Below are 27,816 nucleotides of genomic sequence, written 5' to 3'. Positions count from 1 at the left end.
ATAGCATATACTTACACACTTGGAACCCACAAGCGAACTGTTTTGTCTCTAGAACCGGAAGCAATCAGATGGCCGGATGGTGAAAAATGCACACTCAGCACTGCATCTTTGTGACCCACAAAGCGGTAGGCTCTCATTTGAGGTTTCATACTCCAGATCATCAGGCAGGAATCCATAGAGCCACTTACTGACAAAAAGAATATACTACCTTTCAAAATTATACTCAAAGGAAAGATCATGCACATACACACTTGGCAGGAATTTCACTCACTAGTTTCAATTTCTCTCTTCCTTTCCTTGAGTGAAAGTACAGTGGTACCTTGTTTTGAGTCTGGGATCTGTTCCGGAGCCCCAGAAGCTCAGCGAAAGGGACGCTCGACAAAGAGCCACTCTGTGCACACGCGTGGAGCGGTTTGCGCTTCTGCGCATGTGCGAGTGGCAAACCCAGAAGTAACCCGTTCCGGTACTTCTGGGTTTGCCGCAGATGTTCGCCGAAATGGACGCTCAACGGGGTGGAAATTTGCAGAGGTAGTACTGTATTCACTAATCACAGAACTGAAAGCAAGCACACAAGCTTTCCAGTTCATCCCTGTAATTGAGAGAAATGCCTCTTGAAGTATATGCAGTCTCACCTTAAAAACAGGCAAGGAAGGAAACCAAAGAATTACAAGCAACCATTTAGAGAATTTAGTATAAATGCCCTTTATTATCACATCATTTTAGCTGCCTCCACCAAGCTATTTGTTTTCAAATATTTATATACTATACAACAAAAAAAGTTCAAGGGGAATTTCAACTAAAAACGAAGATTATAATACATAAATATATGTGATGTTTTAAAAAATAATAATCAAAAACCGAATAAAACTTAACAGATCTGCATGGTTGAACCAGCCTTTCATGTTATGACTCAGTTGCTCTGCTGTAAAATCTTGGGTTTGTTGCTACTTTTCTTAATATCTGATAGCTAAAACCAAGGAGAGTACTTTAGCCAAGGCCCAATCCCACGCTGGATACTCTGTATGCTGTTAGGTCCAAACAGTTTGGGAGAACTGCTAAAAGCAGACTGAATGCTGAGTTCTGGGCACCACAGTTCAAGAAGGACACTGACAAACTGGAACGTGTCCAGAGGAGGGCAACCAAAATGGTCAAAGGCTTGGAAACGATGCCTTATGAAGAACGGCTAAGGGAGCTGGGCATGTTTAGCCTGGAGAAGAGGAGGTTAAGGAGTGATATGATAGCCATGTTCAAATATATAAAAGGATGTCACATAGAGGAGGGAGAAAGGTTGTTTTCTGCTGCTCCAGAGAAGCGGACACGGAGCAATGGCTCCAAACTACAAGAAAGAAGATTCCACCTAAACATTAGGAAGAACTTCCTGACAGTAAGAGCTGTTCGACAGTGGAATTTGCTGCCAAGGAGTGTGGTGGAGTCTCCTTCTTTGGAGGTCTGTAAGCAGAGGCTTGACAACCATATGTCAGGAGTGCTCTGATGGTGTTTCCTGCTTGGCAGGGGGTTGGACTCGATGGCCCTTGTGGTCTCTTCCAACTCTATGATTCTATGTTCTATGAAAGAAAACTATACTAAAGAAAATTCTGCTTAGCTGACAACTTACCTAGCTGTTTATTATTTAGACTGAAATCCACACTCGTTACAGCATCACGGTGCCCTTTGAAATGCCTCTCCAATGTTGGATCTTCCTGCAGGAAGAAAGAAGTTGATACTGGACTAAATTTTTGTACGGCTACAGACAGTATTTCCGAAGCAAGAAGCACACTTTATATGTTTCTGGATGCTGCACATATGCCATAGCAGGCACCGTTTTTATGGTGATTTCTTACTGGTTTTACAGTTTCGTTTTCTAATTTACTCAATCTAGTTTCAGATTGATAGCACAGCCTTTTATTGTGACTCGCCTGCTTGGAACAGGCAACAAGGAGTTCTAAGCAGCTCAGGATGCATGCTAGCAGAGAAGGGACAGACCACTCAGTTCCTCATCCGCCAGCCCACTGCATTTCCGCAATGGCCATAGGGGAAGGCAAGTCCTGCCCTCCACAGCCAGTGTAGAAACCAAGTGGGCTGGAACTGGAAGGCAGACAAGGGTTGGCGAGATCCATCTGTTCTCCACTGGCTCACTTGGTAGAAGCCAAGTAAGACAATCCTTTAGGTCAGTGGTTCTCCAAGGGTGTGGCACACCACATCGGTGTGGCAGGAGAAGATGGCAAGTGTGGCAGAAAGATTCAATGACAATCAAAAAACAATTTAACATTTCAGTGTAGCACAGTATATTACCAAAATATTTCTTTTTAAAAAATTTAAAAACATTTATTCAAATGTTACAATACATTTTCAATCAATTTCTTTCTTTTATTTGCATAATATGGATAGATATCTTTTCAAAAGGAGAGCAAGAGTGCCAAGTGATACCGAGGACAAAATCCTAGTTGTGATCCAGAATCGCTGTGCGAACCATTATACTTTCTGGATGTCCAATGATCGTATTATAAAGTAATTGTGTTCTATGTTATAAATCAAGCACTGCTAGTTGTTGTTGTTGTTTTTTTGTTTTGTTTTCCAATGCATTTCTTATCAGTAAAAAAGTTAGCAACTACAAAACACACAAAGGCAAGGAAAGTAGAGGATAAGGGAGGAATTCACACGGATATTTTTTTATTTCACAAAAATGCTGGAGCCATGTTCTTTAATGTAAGCATTTAAATACTGTACCATTTCGCATACTCTGTGGGAAGTGAAGTGGCAGAGACAAATGCCAAGCACCAAACTCACACATGTATATTCTGTACACTGAGCTTTGCAGTATACCTCTCTTCCTGGGATTCTTTTCTTCAGAATCCAGTTTAGGATGCACAAGGCCATTTTAAGCTACAGAGCTCTGCCCAAGGATTATACTTTAATACTCTGATTAGATACTCTCAACATTCAACACACAAATACTTCTTTGGAAGGATCAGTGCAGGGCTGTATATAAACTATAATTCCAAAGAAGCAGTGTTCAGAATTCAGCTTCCTAATAAAGCATGTACTCATTTAAGAAAAAAAGTTCTATCGCTTGTGACTGTGAAGATATATTTGTCTGTGTGTTATCAATTCCTGCTAAAACTGCAGAAGCCAGGTTTCTTGCATTTGTTTAGCAGTTTCAAACTGCAAATTGGTTTAACTTGAATACTCCAAACAAAATAAAAAAATTCCTTCCAGTAGCACCTTAAAGACCAACTAAGTTAGTTCTTGGTATGAGCTTTCGTGTGCATGCACACTTTTTTTTGTGTGTGCATGCACACGAAAGCTCATACCAAGAACTAACTTAGTTGGTTTTTGAGGTGCTACTGGAAGGAATTTTTTTATTTTGTTTGGACTATGGCAGACCAACACGGCTACCTATCTGTAACTTGAATACTCCAGTTCATCCTGTTACATAAACTGGATGTTCTTGTATAAAATTTTATTTTACTAAACACCATACACATAGACCTGGGATAATTTTTGGGAAGAAAGCTATCCAAAATGGATTTTAATATAAAAAAGGAAGATGAAATAGCCTTTAGCCTACAAAAGCCAACACCATCTATTGAGTTTGTTAGTCCTTAGGGTGCCCATGACAACAGTTTAATCCTGCTGAATCAAACCAAATGTCTGGATCAGACCAAACCTCTAGTCCAGTATCCTGTTCTCACACTGGCCAACCAGATGATTATGGGAAGCCCACAAGCAGGGCATGAGTGCAACTGCACCCTCTTTGATCATGATCCCCAGCAGCTGGTATTCAAAGGCATACTGTACTGCCTCTGAAACAGACATCATGGCAAGTAGCCACTGAGATAGCCTTATCCTCCATAAATTTGTCTAATCCTCTTTTAAAGGCATCAAGTTGTGGCCATCGCTAAATCTTGTGATAACTTTTTATAGAACAGTTCTAAGAATTACAGTTTATATAACATGATCACTGATATACAGTGTGCATGCAACACCAGATTACATTAATGCATATTTTCAGCCACAGGTGTACACACCTGTCTCTTTAAAATGTATTGTGAGTAGCAGCTATTACATCACAATCCTATGTATATTTCCTTGGAAACTCTCCTAGAATCAATGGAGACTTAGGGAACTTCCAGATCATCACTATTTGGAGTGGGACTCAAATCCAGCAACAGGCAAACTGAGGATCATTTGGAGCTCTCATGCAACAAACCCATTTTCTCCCCACAAATCTGACTTTTTTGGCTGTAAGGAAATTGACAAGGAAAGTCACTGGAATGTGTGGAAGTCATTTGCTTGATGCAGCGCTGTCTAACACCCACAAACACAGAACAAATGCTTGTTAAATAACCTTCCTGAAAACTTTGTGCAAACAAATCAGAATGAATACCTAGAAGCAACATTACTTCTAAGCAGCGGGATTTTTCCCTAGAAAAATCAGTACCGGTACTCACCATGAAGTTGTTACCGTAAGTGCTACACTTTTCAACAACAACAAAGAGCTGCCAGTACTGCATACCCCTGAGTTTCCCCTGAAAAAAGCACTGCTTCTAAGTAACAATAAGGGGGTTGTGATATTTGATCTAAAAACGTTTTCAGGCTTTAGGTTTTTTTACAGCACCACTAAAATGACATTAAAACAGCAATACTCAAGAATGCCTATCTCTACACGTTGTTTTTCAGGTAGTTAGTTCCTGCAAGTCAAGCAAAACAACCCTGACAAAACCCACTCAGGAGACCAATGTGAAAAACAATACAACCTAAAATTGCAAAGAAGCAAAAATGGGCAGGGTTAGCCTTAGGAAGTGATCAGAATCATTTAAATGAACTTTAGCCTATTCCAAATCTGACAAACTGTGACAACACATCCGGACCCATAGGCTTCCCCACCCCCGCCGGTGTCTTTATTCATTACAATGATGCCTGGCAGGCATTCAGGTGACGCTTTTCCCAGAAGAGGGATTCTGCAAAGCCGAAATGGTCCCTGACTTACTCTCCTGTAGCTGTTATTTAACGGGCGGCAGGACTTCCTAGACCCAGAAGGACAAACAGCTCTTCCTGCACCAAGCACAATCCAACCGACTTCAAGCCCAAAGGGCCATTTTTAAGCGTGTTACAGGCAGGAGCTTATAACATTGCGCCCAAACCACGTACTTAGCTCTCAAACCCTATTTTCTCTCCCCCCCCCCAATATATTTATGAGAAGGAAATGTTACTAAAGGTTTTTTTAAAAAAGCGCTTGCTCGCTCATCTCTTTGTGACTTTTTAGACAGCCCCAATAGAGCCATGGTTCCCACAGGGGGGGCAATTGGATTTTAAAGGGGGGCAATTCGAGAACGAGTTATGAACAGTTAATGGCCTTTTAGGCTTCCTCCACGTGAATAGGAGTTCACTTTTTGAACACTGTAATAAGAATTATATGTCGGGGGCGGGCGCTTTAGGATTTTAGAGATGCTTAGATGGGGCCTGGCCAAAAAAAGTTTGGGAACCACTGCAATAGAGAAACGTGTGGTGCTGGTCGCCGCCCCGACCCCCCCCCCCCGCCCACCGACCCCTTTTTGTCTGCTAACAGGGCGCTGCGGCTCTGCAAACTTGTGCCGACCGAGCAGCCGCGGTCTCCATCGCCCGCCCTGCTCCGAGGGGCCTCCCTCTTCCCGCCGCCTCGAAGCCCGACCCTCCTCGGCCCCTTACCAAGCAGGCGAACGCCATGGCGCTGCGGGAGCCGGAGCGGAACCGACAGGCCGCCGCTGCTGTTCGCCGCCGGAGCGATTCAGTTTGCCCGCTCCTCGGGCCGCCTTAGTAACGGCGTCGTGCGCTTAAAGGGGAGGCGGGGCAGCGAGCGGGAAAGTGTCCGCCGACTGGAAAGCGGCGTCCTTTGAATGGAGGAAGCGGCGCCTGGTTTTCAAATCGAAGGGGGCGGGGAGCTCATGCTGCACGAGAGACGCTCTCGGCGCCAGAATGTGGCTTGCAGGGGTCTCGAATAGATGGATGGATGAACTCAGGAATAAGCCTCCTTGAGTTCAGTGGTGCAAAAGTTAAGAGTGTCTTACTATAACCTGGGAGATCAGGGTTCATAATCCCAACTCAGCCGTGAAGCTCGCTAGGTGACCTTGGGCCAGGCACTCCCTCTCCACCTCACCTACAGTGCCGGATTTATGTATAAGCTAAACACGGGTGGCCCTGTGGGTTGAACCACAGAGCCTAGGACTTGCTGATCAGAAGGTCGGTGGTGTGAATCCCCACGACAGGGTGAGCTCCCTTTGCTCGCTCCCGCTCCTGCCAACCTAGCAGTTCAAAAGCACGTCAAAGTACAAGTAGATAAATAGGTACTGCTCTGGCGGAAAGGTAAACGGTGTTTCCGTGCGCTGCTCTGGTTCGCCAGAAGAGGCTTAGTCATGCTGGCCACGTGACCCGGAAGCTGTATGCCGGCTCCCTCGGCCAGTAAAGCGAGATGAGCACCGCAACCCCAGAGTCGTCCGCGACTGGACCTAATGGTCAGGGGTCCCTTTACCTTTAAAAAAGTTATAGTTTAGGGCCCCACTCTCTTGGGGGCCCCCAAAAAAATTATATTTCCAAAATATAAGATAAAAAACAAATAAAATAAAAACTACATACAGCAACAGTGGCAAATGGCTTTAGATACCTATTAGATTCATAAATTGCCATATAGCATATATTCAACACAAATGACAGCGACTGTGTTGTTGACAAGGGACTGCTGGACGTATAAAGGGCCCCATTACCTTCAGTAGCTTAGGGCCTCATCAAACCTAAATCCGGCTCTGCTCACCTACCTCACAAGGTTGTTGTGAAGATAAAATGCGGAGGAGAAGTACTATGTGCTCCTCCTTGTGCTCCTTGAAGGATATAAATGCAATAAAGGAAGAAAACCTTACTCTGAGGAAAGAGGGTACAAGATTACAGCCTAAGACCGGGGGGGGGGGGGTCAGGTTGGAAATGGCTAGATACTGAGGGCCCTACTATTTATTTAATCGGTCCAGTATACCTGAAGGAGCGTCTCCACGCCCATTGTTCAGCCCAGACACTGAGGTCCAGCGCTGAGGGCCTTCTGGCGGTTCCCTCACTGCGAGAAGCCAAGTTACAGGGAACCAGGCAGAGAGCCTTCTCACTAGTGGCACCCGTCTTGTGGAACACCTCCCAAGGAAATAAACAACTACCTGACTTTTAGAAGACATCTGAAGGCAGCCCTGTTTAGGGAAGTTTTTGATGTTTGATGTTTTATCGCTTTTTTATTATTACTAATATTCTGCTGGCAGCCGCTCAGAGTGGCTGGGGAAACCCAGCCAGATGGGTGGGGTATAAATAAATTATTGTTATTATTATTATTAAAATTCACCAAGCAGTTTACCACAAACATTGCCCAGCACTGATGTGCTGATAGAAGCTGTGGTCCAGCAACATATGAATGTGATTTTTTTAATGGAAAAGTAAGTCAGTCCTACTTCCAGTGCATTTTGATGCAAAAATAATCACCACTGATCTCATCAGTATTTTTTCCCAAGTAAGGGTGCCTAAAAGAACAGACCTATGCATGTTAGCTCAAGAAGTAAGTCTCACTGAGTGTAGCGAGATTTACTCCCAAGTAATTGTGACTTGGGAAAAGTGCAGAAAGCTCATATTCAGGAGTATGCATCACTGAACAATATAGGAGCTCAGTTGCACTGAGTTGCCTTTTCCTTGGGGTCTTGGGTTCAATCCACAGCAAAGCCCCTGCCAGTCAGTGTGGACAATGCTGAGTTAGAGGTACCAATGGTTTGATTTGATTTGATATAATGAAGCTTACTACATTCCTATGAGCTAGTCTTAACTGTGAAGAAAACTTTCTTCTCTATAAATTACATTAACTCAGGGGCACCCAAACTTTTTTCAAAGAGGGCCAGATTTGATGAAGTGAATATGCGTGAGGGCCGACCAAAGTTCTTGAGCTTTTTTTAGGATTGGAGTTGCTGAGCTTTTTTTAGGATTTTACTCCAGGACATATACTGCTACAGGAACCAGATTAGGCTCCCAAAACGGACTGCATTAACTGATCAACCCTCATTTTGGAAAACGCACATTAACATGTTCCACCAATGGTGGAAGTTGTTCCATATTGAAGCCACCAGATGGCGACTAAAATCTAGGTGTTAGAAAAGTGCAACGTAAAATGGTCTATTGAATACAATGTCTAATCTGAAATATTTGAGGGCTCGGCCACACTTCTGTTTTCCCCGCTTTCCCCTGGGAAAACCTGCTGTTTGCTGCTGAATTGTAACAAACAGTCTTTCTGAGTATTGACTGTATCACCTTTGAGTATCGCCTTTGAGTTCTTTGCTAGTGCTGTAAGAAGGGTAGAGAAAATTCCTGTAGTGCAGGTAAGGCTGGTATTTCACCACAGAGAGATGAATGATAAGTGTGCATGTTTTACATCTCTAAGATCCTAGGCTGAATCCCTGACATTGCCAGTTTCTCTCTGTATGTGTTTTAAGATCTCAAGTAGCGGTGCTGGGAACGGCCTTTGCTCTTTATTATTTGCATTTCCTGGTCTCTCTCTCTCTCTCTCTCTCTCTCTCTCTAAAAAAAAATGTTTCACTACTGGGTAGGCAATCTTGGGCTAAAAGCATCTGCTCTTCATGCAGACGGACCCAGATTTTATTCCCTGGCATGTCCAAACAGGGCTGGGAGAGATCCTTACTTGAAATCCTGGAGACCCATTGCCAGTCAGCAAAGGTTGATCAGTGCTTTGGCTCAGTATAAGACTGTGTCCTATATTCCTATGTCTGTCTCAAATTCCAGTTATCTGGGTTAATTTAATGAAATACTGACTCAGCCACTAAGTACTGTAGAAGAAAATAAAATGCCTATCAGTGTCCCCTTCCTCCATCTCTGGACACAACAGATGCAGGGGGTGGGGGTGGGAGAAGCAGAGAGAACTGTTTTCACAATAATGGACTCTTTCTTGTCATAGAAATTCAGAGAGCAAATCAGTTTGATGACCTTTTATGTAAGAAGAGATGGTATCTCTAATTCGGAAAACAGCGAGAGAGAAAGTAGGTATGGCTGAGGCAGCTTTTGTGGGGTTGTATGGCAAATGCAGAGGAGTGTGTGTGTGTGTGTGTGTGTGTGTGTGTAGCTGGGAGAGGGACTGGAAGATGGATGTTTTGGATCTTCTTAAATTGTCTGAAAATGAGTCTGACTCTGTTCCACAATTGCAGCTCTTTAAAAATATGCATCTCTTAATCCAGAATCCTCTCTTGTAAGAGTGGATCGTTACTGATGAATGTGCCTGTATTCTAATGGTGTGAGGATGTTTCCCTTCCAAGCAAGCCGGCTTTCAAACCTTTAGATGAAACCTCTTCTCACAGAAGATACACGCAAGATCTACAGGAAATGGAAAGAGGGACTTGCCTCTTCATGGCATTCTGAAGCAGGGCAGGAGAGGAACCAACGCTGGCACAAGTGACAACGTACCTAAGGAAGAGCAGAAGACCAGCTGAGCAACTGGGCTTGGAGGACATTCTGCCCATCCATCACTTGGAAAGCTCAGGAGGAATCAAGGTCTTTGAAAGAGGCAGGGATGACTGAGCAAAAACCCGAGAACAAGTGTTCTTAAACTTCTGACGCAGGAGATACTTTTAATAAACATTCCTTTAAAGAAGAGGGGAGAAATCATGACATTCATTTTGCACAAAGTTCTGGCCTTGATGTGTACTCATTCTGTTGCTGGACCACCACACACACTCCTTTGGGCTTGCATTTGCATGCGAAGGTCAACAAAGTTCACAACCTGTGCTGCACTCAGGGACACATTGATACAAATAGGCCGGATGCCAAGATTAGTATCAGGTGAACGCCACTGGAGTTCATGGAAGTTCACCTCCTCCCTGCTCCCTCTGATTACCTTCAAGGTCTAATTGCTGAGTCATTCTGAACACCCAAAGGACTGGGAGAATTATAGGTGTGTGGGTAACAGGCACCCCTTTGCAGCCCATATGTTGGCCCAACTTTCTCTTCACAATATAACCCTGTGTATGTATTACCTATACCTGGAGAATGTTTCATATAGAGGTGGTGTGTAGAAACCTCTAGACGAGATTCAGCTAAGTTGTGTGCACAGAACAAGGTTTGCTCACACAGTGGGACCCCCCTCCTCAATTCTCCTCCCTCTGGTCTCCCTAAATGTGCTCTGGATGGGGGTGGAACCCAAAACAGTTTCAGGGAGGTGGGTAGAAGAGAGGTGGGAATCTTCTCCTTGCGCAAGCGGACTTCATTCTGTGTACTCATGTTTCCTACCCCATTTGAATGCTGATTTATTTTGTTATTCCTGGAATGGAAAGAGCTGGCCAAGCTTTGCTACATTTATGAGAGCCAGGCCTAACTTTGGCCTATCCTAACTCAAAAGGTGGTTTTGGTGAGACTGAGACTGACAAACCCATAGCTATTTAGAGCTCCCTCAAGGAAGGGCAAGATGTAGATGAAATAAATAAGAAGAGAAACAGAGCACACACACACACACACACACACACTGTTTATTTCTGCTTTATGCCTTGCCAAGAACCCTGTTGGCAAAGGATGAGTAACACTGATGTACTGTAGCATTGAACGGAATCCAGAATTCTTATCTTTTATCACCAGCCCTTTTTCTGCCCTGCTCTTCTCATTCTGCAAATTTTTCAATCTGAAAGGTTGGCTTCATGACACAGAGCCAGCTGGTTCATACAAGTTCAATGAGAGATTGCCTAGTTTAGATAAAAACTTGCTGAATGCCACGTGTAATGATTTGGAATTCTAGATCTTGGTGTTTAAAACACTGGTGCTTGCCCCAGTCGGAAGGAACCACCTCACTCACTTTGTTGGGCCAGCAGCAGTAGCAGCAATAAAAAAAAGGGTGGTGGTTGCGGGGAGACTTCAAGATTCACATCTGGGTTCTTCTCCAAGGCAAGCTATACTGTCACTCTTCTGGACAGCTCAGTGTATGCTATACGTTATCACTTGATCCCCGCAATTTCAAATGACGTCCTGCATGTCTGAATCTTCACAGACAACTTCAAGGCTTGCTTTGCAGGTACAGCAGTGGGTGGGAGCCTTTGTTTAGAGCCTCCATTCCCACGGGGCTGCTGTAGTCCTAGCACAATATGGGCAGAATAACTCACACTGTTCCTTTCCCTCCAACAATCATTACTTGATCCCTGCAGGCTGGTGACTGTGTGGAAAAGGCTTGCACAATTGGCCCTGCACAGTTGGTTCCAAGCCTTAGAACATTACAGGAGTCTTGTGGGGTGAATCTCCAGAAAAGCAGCTCTCATACTTCTTTCCTAGCCCGAACTGCAGGTGCTGAGAATTGAACCAAGGGCCTTTTGTATACACTGAGCATAGGAAGTTGATGCTCATTTGCTTAGGAACTCATTGGGGCTTACTTTTTATCAAGCATGGTCAGCATGCACTCACTTATTTTATTGCTTATTTATTCAGTATTGCCATGCAGGGTGATTTTGTTTCAACAAGCATTTGGGCATCTTATGTTGTGTCATTTATTAACTATGGGAAATATGTATGTCACTTTTCTACAACAGGAAGAGGTTGTGCAATTAAATGAATGCAATGGTTCAAAGTACAGAGAGCCAGTGTGGTGTAGTGGTTAAGAGTGGTAGACTCGTAATCTGGGGAACTGGGTCTGCATCTCCGTTCCTCCACATGCAGCTGCTGGGCTAGTCCTTGGGCTAGTCACACGTCTCTGAAGTCTCTCAGCCTCACTCACCTCACAGAGTGTTTGTTGTGGGGGAGGAAGGGAAAGGAGAATGTTAGCCACTTTGAGACTCCTTCAGGTAGTGATAAAGCGGGATCTCAAATCCAAACTCTTCTTCTACAGAACCTTTGAATTAATTTAATTGCAGCGAGCCTGTGAATCCTTACAGCTCACTGTCTAAATGTATGGCTTTTTACTGCTTGCTTATTTATCTGCTCATATCATAATTTTTAAGATTATACATAGCTATGTTTATCGCATTAGATGATATTAACGTTTTGTGTCATTCAGGGTGCGGGGGACTTAACTACCGAGTGGATATGCGTAGGATTGTACCGTAAGTGTCTTGAAAGTTGCCATACATTTTATAGAAAAGCATGACTAAAAACTGATAGATGAACAAACAAACAAATAAGAATATTTAAAGTTCTCATGGGTAATTCAGACCTTACGAAATATCTCCAAGACTATTGCCCAACCTTCTACTTTCATTGAAACATTAAAGAGCATGTGCCTCTCTGTGTGGGAGTCAAGCAGATGACCTGGAAAGTTTGCCATTGCTGTTTTGTTGGCAGCTAATTGGCAGGATGTCTGTAAAGGACTTGAATCTGGATGCAGGACACACAGGCTTATTTATAAATGTGTCTTTACCGAAGGCTCTTGCACTGTACAGGGCAGAACAAAGAAAAACCGGTTGTACCCAGCTTCAATCCTCCTGTTGCACGTTTCCTCTTTATTTCCTTTCTCCATTGCCTGTGATTTGGGAATCTGCTTCTCTGCACTTGTCCAGTTCATTTGTGGCTGCTCTCTCATTACATTTTATGTTTATGGATTCTGCCATTGAAAGGGGGGGGGGAGGAATGCTTAATCATTTACAAGAGTCCAAGCAGCCTAGGAGAAGAAGTAGAAAGGGGGTTTCCTTGCCTGTGCATTCCCACTGAGAACACAGAAGAGGGAAACACATGAGTGGTGTTCTGTTGTCTTCTGGGAACCAGGCAGAGGGCCTTCTCGGTAGTGGCACCCGCCCTGTGGAACACCCTCCCACCAGATGTCAAAGAGAACAACAACTACTAGACTTTTAGAAGACATCTAAAGGCAGCCCTGTTTAGGGAAGCTTTTAATGTTTGATGCATTAAAGGTAAAGGTACCCCTGCCTGTACGGGCCAGTCGTGTCCGACTCTAGGGTTGCGTGCTCATCTCGCTCGAGGCCGTGAGCCGGCGCCGTCCGAAGACACTTCCGGGTCACGTGGCCAGCGTGACGAAGCTGCAGCTGGCGAGCCAACACCAGCGCAGCATATGGAAACGCCGTTTACCTTCCCGCTATAAAGCGGTACCTATTTATCTACTTGCACTTAAGGGTGCTTTCGAACTGCTAGGTGGACAGGAGCTGGGACTGAACGACGGGAGCTCACTCCGCCGTGGGGATTCGAACCGCCGACCATGCGATCAGCAAGTCCTAGGCACTGAGGTTTTACCCACAGCGCCACCCGCGTCCCTTTGATGCATTTTTTTTGGAGGCCGCCCAGAGTAATAATTTATTATTATTATTAGTAGTAGTAGTAGTATTATTAGTATTATTATCATTATTATTATTCTGTTGGCTCCACCATTGTGAATTAAGACACATTGCAAACATCTCAGCTCCTCAAAACATTTGTTTTATATCTTCATCTCCCACCACATTTCTTTGGTGACCAACTCAGCCAGATCTCCACATATAACTGCTGAAAGTTGCCCAATTAGCTTAAAGCCAGTCTTAGTAAGCACTGTTATTTGTGAGTGTCTGCAACACTGCTTTTGACCACTGATTTCCCTCAGTGTATAAGTATTGTCTGCAGCAGCTTTCCAGGTGGACCTTTTCCCAGTCCTACTTTGAGATGTCAGAAACTAAACATACTGTATATGCATTGCAGCTGCCCTCCCCATCAACATCTGCCACCTGAGGCAGCTGCCACACTCTTCGTAATGGTAGGGCCGGCCCTGTAAATTACAGAGCAGGGATGGATGCATTACTAGAGACCTGGGGCTAATCCATCTTCCTGATCTTGCCCTACAAACCCCTAATTTGAAGGACTTCCCCATTCTTCCTTGTGCTTGCTAGATTGCTTTTTGTTGTGTGTTTTAAGTAACATAATTCCATGTGACACATTTAGCATCATGTCTAGTTTGGCTCAGGAATCACAATCATGTGTGAGCTGCCAATGAAATGCACAAGGATAATTCCATGAGGATTAGAAGGCCAAAGTAGACATAGAATTAATTGTTTAACCTCCCCCACCCCCATGATTCTGGCAAAACTCATGCCGCCATGTCCCCCCTCCCTGCACAAGTTACTATTTGCACTGAGAGCAAAAACTCCAATGGAAAAGCTCAGATAAATACAGATAGCAAGGGCTTTGTTTTTAAAACACGCACATACAATAAGGGATTTATTCAATAAGACAAGACCTTTCATAAAAATGTAGTTTAGATGTGTATGGAGCATAATAGAAAAGATGAAGAGCCTGTCAATTTTGTAGATAACAACAGGGATATTGATAGATGGACCCACGAGATCATCCAATCAGTCATATCCTTCAGAGAGTAAAAGGCACAAAGTGATACAACAGGGAACAGAACTGCTCTCAGATGTTTGCACCAAAGTCAGCCAAGTGTCTCGGGACTTACAAGATCATCTAAAGGAAATCAGCATTGAGGAGGCAAAATGTGAAGCATTTGTTGAGTAGTGATCTTACAGATCTGATTGGGCGTGCCTAACTAGAAAGGTGCCAATTGTACCAACCAAGCAGGTAGCAGAACCTCCTTTGATAAGGCTATTCCAATAGACTAGGAGTCGAATGGTGCCTTAAAATAACAACCCTTTTGGTCACTAGGGTGCAGGTTAGCATGGTATGCAATGAATCCATATGGGCGTTTCCTGAGTGATTCACCATATAGATTGTCATTTTTACCAAGCCATTGCAAACATTCTAAAAGTCAATTGAATGAAGATGTGATGATCATGTGCTCCATATTTGTGGAGAATAAAATTAGCACGCTTGTGCAGATTGTGGGCTCAGCCATCTGAACCATAACCTGCATCCATACCAGAGGATCACCATAACTTGGTATTACTCTGGATGTTTCCATGACTTGGTCTGGTGAACCACACTGGCCATGATAAGTTCATGGCTTCAAACCTGTTTTGGACAAGGCCTAACACACATCACGATTCGCGATATGGTCAAAAATTATGAAACTAATATCACAATACGGACTTCAAACCAGTTTTGGACAATACATCGATATATCACCCAGACCTAATCTCTACCACGAAACTTCAAGACTGAATGCAAATATGAATGGTACTGTTGGTATCTCTAACCAAGAAGGACTATTATTTGACTAATCAATAGATAATACAAGAGAGAAACTTGCCTTACATGTCTCATGCATGAAAGAATGCTTTTGAGCGTGGAACAGAGCAGCAAATCTTGGAAGTAGGTGCAAAATAGATGTGCCAAGATTACAGAACAGCTTTTGGCTGTTGTGCAACATTGGGTGGGTGGGGGAGTTCTGTAAGCACCATCTTTACTTCAAACAAAATCGTGTTTTAGAGACAGTGATTTCACCACCAACAACAACTGGCATGTATCTTTATGACTTGTCTACTTCAGTGCCTCAGAAATGGTAGAAGGAATTACTGTGATGCAAGAGCAGCCTTTGCTTGAGCAACTTAAAAATATCCATATGTTTGCTTGCCACATGGCCTTTTTTTAAAAAAAAAAACAGCCTGGGCAGACTTTTATCTGTGCCAGGCTTTTGTTGTTGTTGTTGTTGTTGTTGTTTAGGTCAACTTTATGAGTCATTGTTTTGAAAGACTCTTGCCTCCTTGGAGTTGCTTCCGAAAATTAGGGCTGCGATCTTACCTGCACTCACCCAGGAGAGAACCCCATTGAAATAAATGAAATGTGCTTAGATGTGCATAAGATTGCCCTGTAAATATTTGGAATGTCTGTCTCTTACTAGGGAGGGGCTTGAACTTTGTAGAATAATGTTTTAATAGTCCATATCCTTGCTTCATAATCTGGAGCCTCTGAACCTGTACAAGAATAAGGATGCTTTCTAACGCTTGGGAGGGTACAGTGCATAATACAAACCACAGCAGTTGCAGTCAGTGATGTTATGCAGACCCATGGGAAGGCCTACTTTGCTTTTTACTAGAACCCAGAGTCAAAGAATTATTCTGAGTACCAGAACTAACCGAGCACTCAATCCTCCCATACTAAAAGTCCATCCACTGTAGAGCTTTCATTTCAGGAGTATAATTTGGAGGGGGGAAAGTCGTTTTGTTGTGCCATTGGGAGTCACAAATCCTCCTTGATCTGCTTTAAACCACCCATAAATCTACCAGTATATCCCTACCTGCACCCCTAGTGTAGACTATCCTATTTATTCTTTTTTAAGTAATTGACTTTATCAACATATTATTCTAAATTATAATGAAATATAATTACATGTTTGATTCTGGTAGCACCTGAGGTGTAAGACTCAGGGATATCTTCTCTCTCTCTCTGGCTGTCTCAAGCAAGGGTACGAGCCCCTCTCAAGATGATGCTGAGCAATCAGTAGTAACTACCTGCGCTTGCTTTCTTGGTAGAGAGGAGGCCTGGCAAAGTGGAGATTTTGCAAGGACAGTCAGCTGCATAAGAACTGCCATGTGCCTTTTATATTCACCCACAGCAATTATTAAGAGTCCACTGTAGAGTGCATCAGCTTTCACTCGCCACATGAGCCTCATTATAGCCCGCCACACAAAGAAGTCAAGCTGTTTTGTCTCCTTGCTGCGGCTGCCGAAGTCTTTGCCGCAGGAGTTCGGTATTATATAAATCTCAGAGGCACATGTGCACTAAGCCCACAACATCCATTGTGCTCTGGCATTTAGAAGGTTTTGATTTGATTTGCTGGCCAGCGCTACCTCACATGCCTGTCTGTTAGCAGTTACAGGTGTCTGTGTTTGTGTTTGATTGTGCTTTCCCTCTTTTTCATACAGCAGCTTTGAAATAAATATTTGTTTATATTTATTTATTTAAGCAATTTATGTACCACTTAACTGCAACTGTCGCTAAGCAGTATACAGAAAATATTACACAGAAAAGTTAAAAACCGGTTAGAACTATGAAACCAGATATTCAACAGGGAGGGGTGCTTGTCTGATCTCAGCTGTAAGGGTCCTTCGAAGGCAAAAACTGGGGCACCATGTTCTGGGATGCCAAACCCTTATATATAGTGGGAAGGACCCTATATATAAGGGTCTGGTGACTTTTGTTTCAGTGTATAAGTGTGCACGCACACGAAAGCTTATACCCAGAACAAACTTAGTTGGTCTCTAAGGTGCTACTGGACAATTTATTTATTTTTTATTTTTTATTTTGTCTGTGTCAGACCAACACGGCTACCTACCTGATGCAAGAAGTGAGGTTACAGGGAACTAGGCAGAGGGCCTTATCGGTAGTGGCGCCCACCCTGTGGAATGCACTCCCATCAGATGTCAAGGAAATAAACAACTATATGACTTCTAGAAGACATCTGAAGGCAGCCCTGTTTAGGGAAGTTTTTAATGTTTGGTGTTTTTAATATTCTGTTGGGAGCCGCCCAGAGTGGCTGGGGAAACGCAGCCAGATGGGTGGGGTAAAAATAATAAAATTATTATTATTATTATAAAGGCATTGTAAATTGATACATGAGCCTTGAAGCTTGCTCAGCAGCGTATGGGCAGCTAACACATGCTTTCGAGCACTGGAGTTATATGTTAGCAATCATCTGCCCCATCAACAGTCTAGCTGCTGCATTTTGCACTAGCTGGAACTTCTAGACCAGACCCAAGACCATGCTTAAATAATCAAATCTTAAGGTTACTGATGTAGGGCTCTATCCCTGTCCAAGAACAGCTGTAGTTGATGTACTGGCCATAGCTAGTAAAGGACACTCCTAGCCACTGAGGCTACCTGTGCTTCTAGCAGCAAAAGTGGATCCACAAGCATCCAGTAAATCCCAGCCTGTTCTTTCAGAGGGAACATACCCATCTTGGCTCAAGAACAGCTGTGTCCTTACTCATCACTCTGTTGTTCTGTTGCAAGAGTCAGATATGACATGCAGGGAGTCAAGTGACACATATGAAAGCAGACTTTAGACCAGAAGTGGCATAGCACTTTCTCTAAAGTCAGGGTCCAGTTTGTGTTTTAAAAGAAAGATCCTAATCACTGATAAAGAACACAACAAATTAGCTACTTTTGAAGCATGGTCTAAAAAGAGAGAGAGAACTGAGTCACATTCTGCAAGTTGGATTTATTTCTCAATGACAGAATTTCCCAAGTCTTCCCTCAAGAGGTTTGCTTCCTTTGTACAAAACTTTGAAGTCATTGTGGTGTTCTATCGCATGCTTCCCTATCAGTCTGTGGACACAGATGTGCGTTTTGCTCCTAGCCTTCAATTCGGCATCAGACCATTTCTCAGCCTGGGTGACAGAACAGAAACAAGCACTTTCAGAACAAGAACATTCATGACGGCTTATCACCCTGCCTTGATCACCTTGCACAGCACTGTATTTTAAAATACAGCACTGGAAGAGACTCAGCTGAAACCCCAGAGCCTTGAGAGGTGGGAGATAGCATGCTGCTAATTTCCACAGGAACATCAAAGCCAATTTTAAACATTTAAATGCTACGTGACGCAACCAGCCCACAGAACCTTGAGCAGCTTCAGAGGCAGCAACTGCAGATGATGGAAAGCGACATTGCTAAATAAAAATATCCCTCAAGTCACAAATGGAGGGCTAGGTTCACTTGGCTGGGACGTGGCCTTGCTCTTTATCTACCTATTATGGCACATGTTCAGGGAAATTAATGGAGCAAACATACTTTTTTAGTCAGAGAAAAGTCGTTTTCTTTCCAGAAATAGTAAACAACAAGGCAACAAGAGAGTCAGTGTGACTGGAATAACAGTTAGGGTGTTGGACTAGGACCTTGGAGACCAGGGTTCAATTCCTCACTTGGTCGTGAAGCTCACTGGGTGACTTGGGGCCTATCACTGCCTCTCAGCCTAATCTACCTCACAGGGTTGTTATGGGGATTAAATGAGGAGGGGAAGGCATTGAACTTCTTGGAGGAAAAGGTGAGATATAAATGCAATAACTATAAATAAATAAATACAGGGTAATGTCCAGATTACATCCTCCCAAAGTTCCCAGAGCGTCACAGTATTAGACAGCGTTAACACTTTGGCCACACCTACCAGAAACAGATTATTGTTTAGCATTACATGATGTAATTTTACAAATGTTATAAATCATCATCATAACATTATACAACTACAACCAATGTATACACTGTGTACATCATATTCAGATAGCATAACTAATCATTTTATTGGTGTAGGGTTTCGGTTATCTTTGTGTAGTTAATAATGATGGTGGTTTAGCATGGAGATTAGTACCAGCAAGCAGATAATTAAAATATCTCTTTTAAAAGTGCTGACTGAAACTTCAGCCCATCTCACCCTTTGGTCTTGAAGAGAGGTTTGACCCAGAAGGAAAAATGTGTCATACAATCCAACTGATCCCAATGAATTGGCTTCTAAATGGCATATTAGAAATAAACACCCCCAGAAAGAATGAAATGCACACCCAGCAGATTTCATTTCATCCCACATGATGCTGCCACCTGAGGAAAATTTAGCACTTAGAAGCAAATGTGCTTCAGGATGATGGGCACTTGAGGTAAAATCTTGGAGTGTAACCAAAGGGATGTCAAAACCATGAGTTGTTGATAGCACAGGGAGTGTATTCTGAAAGAAACACAACAAAACACACCTGTCAAGAACAGTGAGCTGAGGGATGATGGGTGAGTCTTTTCAGAGCACAACCAGGATGTGCTGTGCAGCAGCCATGCCAAAGGGAACATAAACCACTTAAAGCGTAAATAATTGCAGAACGACCACATTGGCCTATTATGAGTTATTGTGGTGGTGTATTGCAGCATTATTATGCTGTTCCTTTCCTCTTCTGTGGAAAAAGGCCCTGAATCACCCAAGATGAAGAGAGCTGGATAATGATTATGACAGAAAAATACAAGATGCTGCAACCTCCATATCTCTGGCTCAATCAGCCTATTCTAAATGCATAATGTCTGTTTAACATTTTTTTCATGTCCTTCCTCCAATAGCCCTATAGAATATATGGGATTATTGCATTTCACCTTCACAACAACCCTGCAAAGCAGCCTGAGGCATCAGAGTCATAAACATATTGTTAAATGTGTCCGTCCCCCCCAAAACCTTGAGGTCCACCAGTGGTAGTCATGCACAAAACAGTAACTTGGGTCAGCTGTGTGGGGAGCCAGATGCAATATGCTCAGGGGACAATAATAATCACCTACAACTTTTACTCAAGTGAAACCACCATGTCGCAACACAGCACATGACCGGTAGTCATATGCTTCACTCTCCATCTTATTGTTGCCAGAGGCCATGCCTGCACTGCAGTATTTCCTGCTAATACTATGCATGATTTTGTTTCACAGCGCATAAAGCACATTTGGTTTGTCATCGTCTGATCTCTCTCTGATCCCAGATACTGCACACATTTCGGTTACATGATACCCTGTGTGCTTATGCTTTTGTTGGTGTTTTTAATGTGATGCTGTTGCATCATTGTTCATTTACTGCATTTTGTGGATTTTTTTATTGCTTTATATTGTGGTATTGTATATTATTTTACTGTTTTACAGTTTCCTGTTTGAATTCAGACTATAAGCTGTCTGTGGAACTCCCCGTTCTTCCCGCTATTGAAAGCATGTGGTATCCAGTACATTATTTAAATAATATGTAAATCAACAGTCAAATAAATGGAAAAATTGCCTTCACACATTTTCAAGGCATGGGTTAATCATACTGGGTACTGTACTGAACAGTGCCAAGCACCACACAACTCTGACATACATTCTCACTTCCGTGTGCTAACACAAATAACTACATGAGCTCACACTCAGTGAGGGGAAAGGAAATTATTTTTCTAGTGATGGAGACAATGCATGCCAGGTAAAGGCTTCAAAACAGGATCTGCCCTGTGGACTTATGAACAGTGGAAAGAATTTCCCACAGGCCAAGTTAACACAACATGTGAGGAGGAAGGGTGACTACAAAGCTCATCTGTGGTGCTATTGCAGTCCATCTGATCCCTGGCAGTCCACCCAGCATAGGCTTCCTGGATAGATTCCCATTTGAGGAAAAAGAGCCTGAAAGGGAGAAAGTCTGAAATTTCCAGAGTTCTAGCTCTTCCTGGTTCCTGGAGAGAATGAGGAAGTGGCAAGCAGAAATAACTAAAGGAGTGCCTCAACCGCAACCTGAGAGGGGGCATTTCATGACTCTGAAACAGCATGGAATAATTCACAGCTGAATTATTATTCTATGCCACTTCTTTCTTTCAAAAACAACAAAGAGTTTTGAGTACTTTGAGGACAACTTATGGTGCCTCAAAATTCTTTGCTGTTTTTGCTGCAACCATGGCTATGTACGTATTACCAACTCAAAACGTGGCCAGGTCTTTCTCTTTCTCGATTCGGATCAATGCTGATTGAGGAGGGAGACTCGGTACTGTATTTCATAAGAAACACAAGGATATATAAGGATTGTAGCTAATATTGTGTGTACACCACTTCCCAATGCACCAGTGAGAACACACAGAATGTAGAGTGAATGGAAGTGTGTACACATAGCCAGACTAGCATGTCTACCCCTCTGGAAATCCTTCCAGTCACACTAACATTTATGTTTCCCCCCAGGACATCTGCCCTGCTGCCAGAAGCATAAACAGCTGCCGCCTGGATATGCATTCTCTCATAGCTGGATCATGTGAGTTTATCTTTTGCTCTTTGTTCCATCCCCACAGGGCCTTCTGGTTTAGTTGGAGTATGAGTGCTTCCAGACTGTTCAGGTGGGATTCACATACCCACAAACATTCGCAGTGGTTCCACTCTCTCTCTCTCTCTCTCTTTTTAATAATTTTTATTAACCAACCAATCAAATCAAATCAAATCACATCACATAAATTCCGAATTACAAAGCCAAATTTTAATTTTTTTGTTGGGGGGACCCATATTTCAAGTTCTGAAGGGGATTCCAATCATCTTCTTGCTTCTGCGTTAATATCCACAAATCTGTCCAAATAATGTTCATAATTCTATCCAGTCCCATCTTGCTGTTCCCACATCTCATCTTATTCATATATTTTTATTTTTTCCTTATGATCTCTTCTGATAATCTCCTTAAGCAGGTAAACACCAGTTATAATCCTGTGTGAATTTTTCCGTTCGTCCAATCACCATATCAAGATGGATTCCATATATCATCACTTCCATAAATTAAAGCACTCTTTCCATCATTAATCTTAGCAAATCTGTCGCCTTCTTTAGTCCCTCTGAGGAGGCTCGCCCACAATATGAAAACAGATCCATTCCTCCTCCCAGACAAGTCTTTTGACAGAACTTGCCAAAATGGCAACGCTATTTTTTACTGCGTCATCGCAAAGCTCTTATACTTTCTACGATCTTCTTAAAACATGCTTTTGGTTAGAAAATTATCTCCACACAGTCTTAAATCATCAGCTTAGTTCATTTAAATGGCATTTCTGACTTGTCGGGGGGGGGATTCTTGGTTAATCAGATAGAGAAAAGAAAGGAAAGTCCCCCCCCCCATCCAGTCCCGTTGCCAACATACCGAGCCTTGGTGTGTCTTCTCATGATATATTCCTGTTTATCCAACCCGTCTTTTTTCTCAGAGATCTCTTCAATTAGCAGTCTTTACTCCCCCTTCTTCCTTGAAATATGTGCATTAGCTTCCTCCTAATTGTTTCTTTTGAAGTTGCTGCAGCTAGAGGCGCGAATCAGAGACAGCGTCCAGGAGTGCCGAAGTCCACACAAGGGCTTTCTGCCTAGTGCCCCCACCCCCTCAAATTCGGGGGTGGTATAGGGCACAGCAGGCAAGGGCAGTCCCCCCCACTCGCTTGGGGGGGGCCCGGGAGGCTGTTTACTCCCATCACAGCCTCTTAATTACCTCGTGTGGGTCAGAGAGATGTTATTGTCAGCCATCTTCCAATGCGCCCCTAGTGCCCCCCCCCCACAGTGGTTCCACTCTCACCTCTACTTCATCAGATGAAACCCCCTCTCCCCAGCCTGATGTTGGTCTCTCATCAACACCCATCATCCCTAGCCGGCATTAGAAAAATGTGGTCATTGCTGCTTCTCTCAACACCCTAGACAAATTCATGCTTGCCATAGGAAATCAGCCATGTCCTGCTGGTCCTGATTGTGGAGATAGAGCTGTTCATGGCACAATAACCTTCTCCCCCCCCCCCATGCCATCCTGTTCCCATTACCTGGAAATAAGCCCCATTAAACACAAAGAGACTCACTTCTAAGTTGACATTGTACTATAAGGTAACTAACTACACAGTGAATTTTTATTGAGTGTCTGGCTCTAGGTCCTGCCAAAACATCTGTGCATAATTTTCACATCTTGCACCTGTCATTTGGGGAGGGGATTCTTCAGCATCCACCTTCACTTATCACATAACAGCATTTACAAAATATAACTTCTAGGGAGCACCTGATAAACACACCCAGGAAAGATGCATTCTGGTTGCAAGGGGGGGGGGGAGGAAGGGCAAATGCTGGAGATTCCAAGGACTACTGGACAAAAGCAGGAAAAGTGCTATAAATGGAAGAGGAAAAATAAAACTCTTTAGGACTCCAGGGATTCCTACTTACTGGTGTCCAAACAATGCACTTATCAATCAAAACTCATTATTTAAAAATCATGACAGGCTGGCTTTTTTCGCAGAAATGGCTTAGAAGGGCACCTGCACACTTTGCTTCTTAACTTTCTTTCTCGGTGGGATAGAGACTTACTTCTTTCTTTAAATATAAGCTCAGAGTCAAAGTTGCCTGACTGGGAGTGCCAATAGAGGCCTTTAGCAACACAGTATGGCTCAGATACAGATGTGGGTGGCGCTGTGGGTAAAACCTCAGTGCCTAGGACTTGCCGATCGTATGGTCGGTGGTTCGAATCCCCGCGGCGGGGTGAGCTCCCGTCGTTCGGTCCCAGCTCCTGCCCACCTAACAGTTCAAAAGCATGTCAAAGTGCAAGTAGATAAATAGGGACCGCTTTCTAGCGGGAAGGTAAACGGCGTTTCCGTGTGCTGCGCTGGTGCTGGCTTGCCAGCTGCAGCTTCATCACGCTGGCCACGTGACCCGGAAGTGTCTTCAGACGGCGCCGGCTCACGGCCTCTAGAGCGAGATGAGCACGCAACCCTAGAGTCGGACACGACTGGTCCGTACGGGCAGGGGTACCTTTACCTTTTACCTTTACCTATGGCTCAGATGCTTCATAAGGCAATATAGAATTAGTACAGTGTGGTTCCAGGCACTCGACCCTCTGCATATGGATTTGAGTGCATGGCACTTAAGTTGTAAGCAAACACAGTTTATGACATTGCAAATCATTACTGATCATGGGACACATCTGTTATGCAATTAGCCTTAGCTTCCAATTTCCTGGCTTTATGGCATTTGAGCCAACATGAAGTAGTTTTAACTCTGGTCTTAAACTGGCAGATTTTTTAAATCAGTGAATCTTTTAGATTTTTGAACATAGCTGTCAACGTTTCCCTTTTTTTAAAGTGAAATTCCCTTATTCCGAATAGGATTCCTCACAAGAAAAGGGAAAAGCTGACAGCTATGTTTTTGAAATGTTAGCAATCTGACCTTTTCCCATCCAATTCATCTGCAGCCATTAATGAAACAGCTTACATGAGTCTCCTCCTTTCCCTGTATATCCTCATAATGACCCTGTAGTAGAGGCTCAGAGGAAAAGACTGGCCCAAAGTCACCCAATGAGCTTCACAGCTGAGCAGGGATTTGAACTCTAGCCTGCCTCTCCCCACTCTCTACCACACTAGCTCTTTTAAGATTTGTTCATTTTCACCCACCTCCCTCTCTTCAGCAGCAGCAACGGTGTCATTTAATTAGCCATCTGTTCTAATGTTTAGGTAATTTGAAAGGGTTTTTAACATTCTTCGAAAGCTGCTCAATCCCCTGCAAAGCTCACTACTGCAAAAGCAGATTTAGCATTGTTGTTTTTTCCAAAGGGAGAGGGAAGGAAATAGCAGCATAACTGCTCCTTTACAACAAAGCTCTCTGACCCTTAGCTAAATATCTGCCCCATAAATAATCCGCCTGCATTTTTCACTGGCAAAATGTTGGAGGGGGACGGAGTATGATGCAAGGGCTAAGCTGCACTTTAACTTGTTGGGAGGGACATGCTCTCCGTGGCCATGCCAAAAGGCCCTTTCAGTGCTTATCACTTTGTTTGCTTATTATCCTGCTGCTGCTTATTTTAAAAAAATCTTTAAAAGAGGGGAAGGAAAGGGAGGTGACCATACTCTTTCCAAAAATCAGTTAAGTTTGTGAAGCAGTTTCAGAAAACATACTTTCTAATTGTGCTTGTCTTCAGCTTTCATATGACCTACATACAATGTCACTGAAGCACAGTTGGTGTTTTTTCTTCCCTCCCCTGTGGCACAGGAGGAAAAAAAGCACTGAAGACTTTTCCTACTGCACTGTTCTGAGAACAATCAAAACAATCTTGTTTCTGCAGTCCCACCCTGTGCAGTCTGTAAACAGCTCTCCTGGATACGAATGGGAGCGATGGCCCCATGAGGAGAAAGCACTCAGCATTCTGAGTTTCTGACAGAAAAGAGAACAAACACGAATTCAAGAACCCTCAGCTGCAATTTCAGCCCTCTGAAGAATTACAAAATGGTGTTCATGTGGCTGCAGGTTCTGTCAGGAATCACAGGGCTCTGGTTAACCTTTCCTCTGGCTGGCTGGCAGCTCTCTGCAATGGTGCTCCATCACTTGAGTCTAATTACAATGGCAAGTTCCACCACCATAGCATTTCATCGCCTTATCATGCGGTAAGAGAGGAAGGAAGGAAAGGAAAAATCAAGAGTCTTTTACAAAGACACATTATGCTGTCCTACTTCTGGATCCTTTGCTGTCACTTGAGGCTCAGGTGGCCTCAGTGGTGCAGAGTGGCTTCCATCTACTTCGGTTGGTGGCCCAGTTCAGCTCCTATCTGTACAAGTATAGCCTGATTTCTGTCGTCAATGCTCTGGTAGCTTCTAGGTTAGATTACTACAACACGATATATGTGGGGCTGCCTCCGGAGGCGGTTTGGAAACTTCAGCTGGTGCAGAATTCGGCAGCTAGGTTGCTGACTGCGGCAAGACGGTTTGAGCATATTACATTAATGTTACACTGATCCTGGCCCGACTGCACTGGCTGTCAATTGGTTTCCAGGCCCAATTCAACGTGCTGATTTCGACCTATAAAACCTTAAATGGCTCAGGACTGCAGTATCTCAAGGACTGCCTCTCTCCATATTAATTGACCTGGACCCTACAATCACCACCTGAGGCCCTTCTTCTACATGAGGTCCAGAGGGTGGCAACACGAGAATGGGCCTTTTCTGGCGCCTTTAGGTGCCAGATGAAAACGTTTCTCTATAACCAGGATTTGGCTGATTGATATGGCCTTTGAAATGTTTTGTGGGAAGGGGTTGTTGGTTTGTTCCTGTTGTTGTTTTCTCAGTATATATTTTGTGTTCTCATTTTTCATTGTTCCAGGCCACACCAATCTCTGCCGAGAGGTAGCAAGGTTGCAGGGGTCTTGGCACTTAACCAGGGTTTGTGTTCCTTTAAGAAACATGTTTTATTCACACATATTTACACCTGAGTTTTATGGAGAGTTCACAGCGTTTACATCCCAAGAGGGGCTTGTCCTTCCTAGGATCACCATTCTCGTGTCTCTCCGTAACAGCCTGATCCAGCCAGCCAGCCAGCAGTTCTGCCTACGTCCTCCTTCCCCTTCCCAGCAGCACTTGCAGAAAGCACTCCTGTTTCAAACAGACACCTTTCTTCCTGTGGTGACATCATACACCCTTGTTACCCCTGGCAACCTCCTCCTCTCAGTTCTTTTCCTGCTAAATCATCCACCTATAGAGGCATCCAGGGAGATTTCTACTGCAACAGGAGTAATATTTTTGGCCCTGGACGAGACCTTAGAACATATGGTGGCTTGTCATTTTAACTTTCCTGAGACCAAGACCCTGGGAACAAAGAAGCAAATTATTGAGGGGGAAGCTAAAACAAAACAAAACAAAACAAAACAAAACATGTGTCTCATATACCTTTTGAGTTCTCTGAAAGAATTCTGGGTACTGTAGTTTAGGGAAGCTTTTAATGTTTAATAGATTATTGTATTTTAATATGCTGTTGGAAGCCGCCCAGAGTGGCTGGGGAAACCCAGCCAGATGGCCGGGGTATAAATAATAAATTATTATTATTATTATTATTATTATTATTATTATTATTATTACACTGTAGCTGACCTACCTCCCCCTGCAATATTTTTTTTCGTTGGAACTCCTGCATGTGTGCTCTGTCTCTTTCACAAATGTGTGTGCGCGCACATCAGCCTCAGATTATTGGTGAGTGTTCTTGAGTGAATTAGAAGATCTATTCCAGACTTGCATTATCCTTTCCAGTGTTTTGGCAGAGTGGAATAAAAACATTGTGTTCTTTTCTAAAACCCAGCGGAGCAAAACCCTTCGGTTCTGCCCAACCTTAGAAACAAATAAAAATGTTTCAGTTCACTGCAAAAAGAGCAAAGCAGAAGAGCTGTCACGGGCTCAGCAGAAACAGGCCAGTCCTGCTTGATGATTGCCAGAGACAAGAATTTAATAAAATTACTGTAACCAGATCACGGAAAGGTGAAGTCTTGGGGTATTTATAGAAAGCTGATTTGCAGATGGTTGCCAATGTCATGTTTCCCATTTACAGACTTTTTCTGTGGAACTGGAATTTGTGCTATTGTCTATTTTGCCTGTTTTGAACTTGTACCACTCTTTGAAATTTCTTTTGTAATTACCCATGATAAATACAATAAAGTCCAGGTTACCCATACCACAGCTAATCAGGA

The 27,816-nt window shown here is 43.4% G+C and overlaps 1 protein-coding gene and 1 long non-coding RNA gene across 4 annotated transcripts in view; both read right to left on the bottom strand.

The window, feature by feature from the left end:
* The window catches only part of POC1A (POC1 centriolar protein A), a 32,381-nt gene extending 26,384 nt beyond the window's left edge, over nucleotides 1-5,997 (bottom strand). The window contains exons 1-3 of one of the 3 annotated variants that reach the window (XM_079967240.1): nucleotides 5,689-5,997; nucleotides 1,616-1,700; nucleotides 16-187 (exon numbers count right to left, since the gene is read on the bottom strand). In XM_079967240.1, coding sequence (XP_079823366.1) covers nucleotides 16-187; nucleotides 1,616-1,700; nucleotides 5,689-5,706 — 275 coding nt within the window. In that variant the 5' untranslated portion in view covers nucleotides 5,707-5,997. Of the gene's footprint in view, nucleotides 1-15; nucleotides 188-1,615; nucleotides 1,701-5,688 lie in introns of those variants that run through there. The other 2 variants (XM_079967239.1, XM_079967241.1) reach the window with 2 other exon arrangements.
* A 12,053-nt stretch (nucleotides 5,998-18,050) lies between these two features.
* LOC307210230 lies at nucleotides 18,051-18,884 on the bottom strand. Its single transcript, XR_013835927.1, has 2 exons — nucleotides 18,643-18,884; nucleotides 18,051-18,239 (listed from the first exon to the last, which is right to left on the bottom strand). It is a non-coding gene; the product is annotated as an uncharacterized lncRNA (long non-coding RNA).
* Nucleotides 18,885-27,816: the final 8,932 nt, after the last annotated feature.

Source organism: Podarcis cretensis (assembly GCF_951804945.1).
Source record: "Podarcis cretensis genome assembly, chromosome: 2".
In the NCBI taxonomy this organism is placed as follows: domain Eukaryota; kingdom Metazoa; phylum Chordata; class Lepidosauria; order Squamata; family Lacertidae; genus Podarcis; species Podarcis cretensis.
The sequence above is the reverse complement of the archived record's forward strand: the minus strand, read 5'-3'. Positions and strand labels throughout refer to the sequence as shown.